This window comes from Pelophylax lessonae (assembly GCF_965119305.1).
Source record: "Pelophylax lessonae genome assembly, chromosome: 2".
In the NCBI taxonomy this organism is placed as follows: Eukaryota; Metazoa; Chordata; class Amphibia; order Anura; family Ranidae; genus Pelophylax; species Pelophylax lessonae.
The window spans coordinates 405,943,975-405,951,739 of record NC_138769.1 but is presented as its reverse complement, the minus strand read 5'-3'; the positions used below and the strand labels follow the sequence as shown (position 1 = coordinate 405,951,739).

Here is a 7,765-nt window from a genome sequence, read left to right as displayed (position 1 = left end):
TGTAGGCCAATCCTGAATGCAGGATATTTTACTCATGTCCATCTCGATTCCTGTTTTGGATATGATGTAGCCTAGAAAGAGTACCTCGTCTTTATGAAACAAGCATTTCTTCAGTTTCACATAAAGGTTATGTGCAAGCAATCTCGATAGTACAAGTCTTACATGTCTTATGTGTTCAGACAGGGATCGTGAATATATAAGTATATCGTCCAGATATACCACAACACAGACATCTAGTAAGTCTTTACTGCGAACAAAAAAGAGTCCTGCTGCTGTGGAAGAAGTGGAAGGTCTAATAAAACCTTTTTCCAAATTCTCATCCAAATAGGTTTTGAGATGGGAAAGTTCATCCTGTGAAAGAGGATAAACATGACCGAACGGCAATTTGCTATTTGGGAGTAGATCAATGCTCCAATCATAGTCTCGATGAGGAGGTAATGCTTGAGCATTTTTCTCAAGAAAAACCTCAGAAAGATCCTGATAACATAGTGGTGCAATCTCATCTGTCACCATAGACAGAATCTTCCCGGAAGACGGGAGGTTACACGTATCCTCGCAATAGCAAGAGAGGAAGGCCAAGGACCGTTCCTTCCAATCTATGGTTGGTTGGTGTGTGTGTAACCAGGGAAGTCCCAACACAATGGGAAAGTGGGGTGAAGGTATTAAATCGAAGGTAGTAGTCTCCCTATGAGACTCGTTAATAGTGACTAGAAGTGCTTGTGTCTGATCGGTGATTGGACCAGAGGATAACGGAACACCGGTAATAAGACTTACTGAGACAGGTTTAAGTTTAGAAATAATAGGAATTTTATTTGAAGCAGCAAAACATATATCAATATAATTTCCACAAGATCCTGTGTCAGTCATGGCCTTAGTAGTAATCCTGTTCTGGTCCCACTGTAATGTCAAACAAACAAAAATGTAAGGGTAAGTGAATGAAGTTGTCAATCCCCCTAGGAGGACATGTGAACACTCACCCTTCTTTTTGTTGACTAGGGGACAGACATTTATCTTGTGATCCGGGGATGCACAGTACAAGCAGAGATTTTCATATCATCTTTTGGCTTTTTCCATAGTTGATAGCGGTGGGCGTATGGTTCCTACCTCCATAGGAACGGGGTTAACGGCCGGAATCCGAGAGGAAACGGATAATGGCATTCCCATTTTCTCAGCCTTTCTTTCTCATAGTCTTCTATCTATGGTAATACTGAGTTGTATTAATGCATCCAGGGTTTTTGGTAGATCCGCTCGGGCGAGTTCGTCCTTAACGGCTTCTGATAGGCCAAGCCTAAATTGGGTTTTCAGAGATGCATCATTCCATTCTGAATCAAGGGTCCATCTCTTGAATTCCGCGACAAAGTCTTCTACAGGCCTCCTTCCTTGTTTCAAGGATCTTAATTGAAGATCGGCAGTACTCTGCCTATTGGGGTCATCATATAGGCTAGTGAGTTCTGCTAGGAACAAGGCATAGGAGTTGAGAAGCTGGTCGTTTTTCTCAAAAAAGAGAGTCTGCCCAGGCTCGAGGATCGCCTGTTAGGTAAGAAATAATAGTACAAACCTTAATGTGATCAGTAAGGTAGGTACAAGGTTTTAGCAAAAAAAGTAACTCACATGCATTTTTAAATTCGCGAAATTTTTTGCGATCGCCTGTAAATACCAAAGGGGGATTTATCTTGGGTTCAGGGGACTGAGCAGAGGTAAGTTGTGTCAGTCTAATTACCTGCTGCGACAGAGCCTGATTGTCTTCTTTTAATTCAGCAAGTGCGTGTATTAACACAGTTACTTGCTGTTTTAATTGTGTCACCTGAGTGGTTATTTCTGCTGAATCCATTTGTAGGTTCGTTCAATCTGTAACGCTCCTGCGTTTCATGTATGGTGTGGATTTTCAGCTGCAGAAATATTCCACTTCAGTAGTCATGTAAGAGAGATGCTGAGATACCATTCCCAACCTCAATGACTCATCATGTGTGGAAGGTCTTAATTCAGCTAGTAAATACACACACTGAACAAGCTGGTTCCTAGAGTGACTTTATGTATGTATTAACACAGTGATGTAGATTTAAGAGACAGGTTGAGTGGAGGTGGTAGGTGACAGACACTTGAAGGTAAGACAGTAGCAGATGGATGCAGGTAGGTTTAGCAATCATGTATGATAGCAGATGACAGAGTAGCAGGTGGACATACAAGAGAGATCAACCCAGTGCAGGAATAAGTAGCAGTAGTCTTAAGAGCTAGCAATCTAGATATGTAGATGTGATAAATAGTCTTTACTATGCAGAGCTAGATAGTGTAAGCTTAGTATAAGTTTATAAAGGGTTCCCCTGCGGGGTACTTAGCACTAATAGCAATACAGCCGAAGGTTGGTTCAGGAGGAGCGGATGATCCGGAAGCGGGATGCAGGGATCAGCGCAGCGAGGTTCCGTCAGCGAGGTATGCTTGCAAGCACGAAAGCTTCAAGCCAAGTTAGCATCCAGGTAAGGGTGTTTGAACGAACACATGTGAGTGAGAACCGGCGATTTAAATAGCCATCTAGTCCGGCGCTGAGTGATGACAGCTTCAGTCTTAAAGGTGTATGCGCACCTTTCCAAAAGAGAATGGTGGGGCGCATACACTTGTGAAAAGAGCAATTTAGGGTACCAAAGGTACCGGAACATTACACTATCCCACTTCTATGCCTCCTTGAAAAAACGCATCGGGCGATGATGGAAGAGGATGTGGCACAGGAGGAGGAGAAGGAGGAGGAAGAGTCATCATTTCCATGGCTTTTAGGGCAGTCATTCACAAGTGGCTCCGAGGGTGAGTTCCTGCACCCACAAATGCCAGGTACACAATTGTCCAGCAGGGGCACAGTTCTGGAGGATGAGGAGGAGGAGTAGATGGAGGAGGAGATGGAACCATGTTCACAGCAGTGTGGCACCCAGGCCAGCTCATGGCCATCACTGGTGCGTGGCTGGGGGGACACAGACGATACACCTCCCACAGAGGACAGCCTTTCGTTGCCTCTGGGCAGCCTGGCACACATGAGCGATTACATGCTGCAGTGTCTCCACAACGACCGCCGAGTTGCCCACATTCTAACTTGTGCTGATTACTGGGTGGCCACGCTGCTGGATCCCCATTACAAGGACAACGTACCATCCTTAATTCACTCACTGGAGCGTGATCGCAAGATGCACGAGTACAAGCGCACGCTGGTAGACGCGATGCTGCTGGCATTCCCACCTGACAGCGGGGCCACAGTGGAAGCACAAGGCCAAGGCAGAGGAGGAGGAAGAGGTCGCCAACGCAGCCAGGGCACCGCCAGCACCTCAAAAGAACCCTTCAACTTCTAGGTCTCCAAATTGGGCACATGGCCTGAGCTTGCCCTTTACGCCTTGGAGGTGCTGGCGTGCCCTGCAGCCAGTGTATTATCTGAACGTGTATTTAGCATGGCTGGGGGCGTTATCACAGACAAGCGCAGCCGCCTGTCCAGAGACAATGTGGACAAGCTCATGTTCATTAAAATGAACCAGGCATGGATCCCACAGGACTTTTCCGTACCTTGTGCAGAATAGAGATGGATACCGACCTTACCCAGCCATTGTTATATTTTTGATCTTTCTCACTCTTTTGGGGTGTACGCTAATTTAAAATGACTGAAAAAAAGCAGTGTTGGCTACCTCGTCCCCCTCCACCGCCGCTTCCACCTACACCGCCACATCCACCGCCACCTCAACCTCCCTCCTACTCCATATGGGCCTTGTCCTTCACAGATGAAGAAAAATGTTTTATTTTTTCTGGTTTTTTTTGTTGTTTTAAGTTATTTCCCTATCCACATCTTTTGCATGCTCTTAACTACATTTTGCTGCCATTTGCAGCACTCTAGCCCTTTCCATTGGTGTTTTAGAGCCATTTTAGTGCCTGAAAGTTCGGGTCCCCATTGACTTCAATGGGGTTTGGTGTCCGGGTAAAGTTCGGAAAAAGTCCGGGACACGGACCCGGACTTTTTTTTCAAGTTCGGCCGAACCCGCCGAACATGGACATCCAGGTGTCCGCTCAACTCTACTCTTTAGCATACAAACAAGGGTGCCATTAATTCTTAGTGGTACCCCCCACGCATTGGCAACATAGTATGTTTTTTGCTCCCCTTTGCCTAATCCTTGTTACACCTTGCACTCAGAGCACCGACAATTCTGTGTTTTGGTTTTGGTGCCTCAAACCAAGGTTGTTGGGACTTTAAGGGCAAGAGTGAACAAAGTAAAGTATCATAGAATAAAAATTGAACAGTTTATTTTCAAAAAAAGTTTTACAAGGTAATAGACTCAAATATACAATACCCACCATGAAATTGTGGTCTTCATTTCTACTTTATTTTTAATTATTTTCTTTGTTCATCTCATCTTCTTTTTCAATCATTCATATTTAAAATCCTTACATATTTTATAGCTACAAACTTTCTCACCTTGAGGAACTCCTTTTTTGGATTCTACCAGTACAGCTAATCTATATGATTTAGCCTGTAAGTAAACATCATTTTTTATCTACAATTATTTCCTTTTCCTAAAAAATAGCATTCTTTCAAGTAATTTATCGCAATTACACGTCATTTATAGAAGCAGCCTTAGTTCCTGATGGGACTTAGAAACCTGGGGAAAACCTTTCACACATGGACCAGACAAAAGAAAGATGTATGTAGCATAAAGCACATTGCATAATTCTACCTTAAATTCTGCATATGTGCAAAAAACTTACAATTCATTGTTGTTTCTAGACATGGTGACTTATCCTTGAAAAAGGCTAATACCTATACAGCCGAAACACGTATGATAATCTCCTGGGCATTTTCCTCTGAACTAAGTTCCAAGCCTGAAATACACGCATGGAACAACAGAGACAAATGTTCCTCAAAAGTCACCATTTTTCACCTTGTCACCTACCTTTCTAACTTCTTCACTTCTCTCACCGATGGACCTTAAACCCATCCACGACAAACTTGTCTATTACCTTGTAAAACTTTTTTCGAAAATAAACTGTTCAATTTTTATTCTATGATACTTTACTTTGTTTACTCTTGCCCTTAAAGTCCCAACAACCTTGGTTTAAGGCACCAAACCCAAAACACAACGATTTCACAGGGACGGTGGCAAAACCTTACTATAGGGCATCCTAGAGCTCAAAACCCCTTTTCCGACAATTCTGTAACATTTGGGATTTCCATCTGGAATCGGTGCGGTCATAATGTCAGAGGTCATGGTACAAGCCATTCAAGGAGACTGCGCACAATGGCTGATCCAACATCAGTGAATAAGCTACAGTGGCACATTTAGAAGATATTGCACACACTGTCTGAAAATCATCTGTACTCACTGGCTCTGTTGATGCAACAGAATGTAGGTAAAGAGGTTCCTCAAGCTACAAGCATATGGTAGATGAGGATCTGTGAGTGCATTGTAGAGCACATGCAGGATGTAGCAGAATGGACACTAAGAGTGGGGTTTGTGTTGAAAGAGTGAGGGAGCAGTGTCCCTCAGGAGATGGGTGGGGGTTTGTTATTGTTAAATACCTGCATTCTATTGTCCTATTGTTCCTGTCTGGCAGAGTAAGGTTATCATGGGATGTTCAGCTTTGTGTGTGGAATGTCTCGAAAAGGGAGGGGTTTTGGCAGAGTGTAGATCCCTTGTGTTTTCAATAAACAAGGCATTCGAGTTTTGACTCCCAACACCTATGTGTCGTCTAGTCCTTGGGAGGGAAGAATGGTATAACACTACCTGGATTGTTGCATGCTGTACCTGCCTATTTGGAATATTACCTGTTTTCCTGTCTACCAGCGGAGACCTGTAGATTGAACTACTTCTCCGCTACAACTGGTGGCAAGCGACGGGATTGCAAACCGCACAGCAGATCCACGATCGGCAGTAACTACCAAACAAAGAGAAGAGGCAGCAGCACAACGGAACGAGCCATTCGGATAAAACCAGCATTCGGGAAATATGTCAAAGTATAAGAAACGCTTGGTGAATGGAGGTGAAATATGCAGCATTGAAAAGAACTACATTGAAGGAATTATTGCAAGCTAGAGGGGGAAAGACCAGCCACAAAACAAAAGCGACCCTTGTAGCAGAGCTCATGGAGGGAGACAGAGCAATCCCTGCAGCGGGCCCACAGGAGGCAGAACGCAGCGAATTTGACAAGAAGCTACAGAGCAGACTGGCCTACTACCCAGAGCCCCACTCAAGAGAAATACTGGACCCGCTGATGGCGGACGTACAGGAATACCTGGTGGTCAAACACCAAGCAAGTCAGCAAGCCAGGGGGGGGAGCTCCATAGCCTGTCCACATTACCCAGGGGAAGCCCAAGATTCCATACCAGGCGTTTAAAAGCTATACCGAAACTGACGGCGAGGTAGATGATTACCTACAAGATTTTGAAAGGTTATGCCACCTGCACAATATCAGTGCGGAAGATCGAGTACCCTTACTGGCAGGGAGACTATCTGGTCACGCAGCCAAGGCATACCGTGCCGTACCCGACGAGGACAGTACAGACTATGCCAAGGTGAAGCAGGCCATTCTAGCTAGGTATGCGATTACCTCAGAGGCCTACCACCTAAAGTTCAGAGATATTAAAAAGCTCACCAGAGACACTCACACAGAATGGGCGCACCGTCTACAACGAGCGGCAAAAGGATGGTTGGAAGCCACCCAAGTCAACACCCTAGAAGACCTGTTCCAGCTAATGGTAATGGAGCAGTTCTTTAATGGGATACCCGCTCATCTGCAGAATTGGGTGCGAGATCGGAAACCACGCACTCTGGAGGTGCAGCCAAGTTAGCGGATGAGTTCCAAGATACCAGGAGGGAACAGCGCACTCAACCAAGAGCAGCCTATGGACCTACAGCACCAGTACCAGCCGTAACCGCAGCCGTCCCAGCATGCCCGGGGGTAAGCGATAACACCTACACCCCCAGGTATCAGGCTTGCCCCCAGATACGATGCCACACCTGCAACCAGCAGGGACTTATGCAGCGGGACTGCCCCCACAACCGACTACGGCCCAGCTGGAATACCCCGGCACCCAACAACCGAGCAGCGGTTCATTGTGTCCAAGCGGAACCCTACAGAGTACCCAGGGTCCCAGCTTCCACTGAGGAACCTCTGGGTACGCTACATGAAGTCAACCCTATCCAAGCGGCTTCTGACAACCGCCAAGGGCACCGACAAGAGGTACAGATGGAGGGGAAAAAGGTACAGGGGTTGCGAGACTCTGGAGCTACTATAACGCTGGTCCGCAACCACCTAGTACCCAAGGGCAACCTCACAGGGGAGTGTGTGACAGTATGTGTAGCCGGGGAAGAGATCTACCAGATCCCCACTGCCAAGGTACACCTGAATTGGGGAGCGGGGAATGGGAATGTGGAGGTGGGCATGATGCAGGATTTACCCGCAGACGCTATTTTGGGCAACGACCTGGGGAGCTGACTTCAGCTTTTGTTTCCCAATCTACCATCCACAAAGCTTATCCGGTTGTGACCCGGCAGCAGGCTCGCACCACAGGACCACTACTACCACAGAGGGGGCGAAACTCCTCCAAACACCAGACACCCAGATACCCGTCCCACAGTGGGGTACAGTGCCACAGGTGTTTGGGCACTATCGATGAGACTGTACCCAGAGCAGGAACCAAGCTGCATGGATCCGACCAGGGTCACCCCCTTCAGCACGGACAATGGTCCCCTACTATCCCACAGAGGTTCCCCCAGTCGTACCCAGGTTCAAACACACCGAG

At 46.3% G+C, this 7,765-nt stretch overlaps 1 protein-coding gene across 1 annotated transcript in view; it reads left to right on the top strand.

Moving 5' to 3' along the window:
- Positions 1-5,997: 5,997 nt before the first annotated feature.
- Positions 5,998-7,765, top strand: part of ZNF232 (zinc finger protein 232) — a gene marked incomplete at both ends in the record, with an annotated part of 6,036 nt that continues 4,268 nt past the window's right edge. Inside the window, 4 exon segments of the mRNA XM_082248096.1 lie at positions 5,998-6,306; positions 6,308-6,794; positions 6,797-7,444; positions 7,447-7,599. Coding sequence (XP_082104222.1) covers positions 5,998-6,306; positions 6,308-6,794; positions 6,797-7,444; positions 7,447-7,599 — 1,597 coding nt within the window.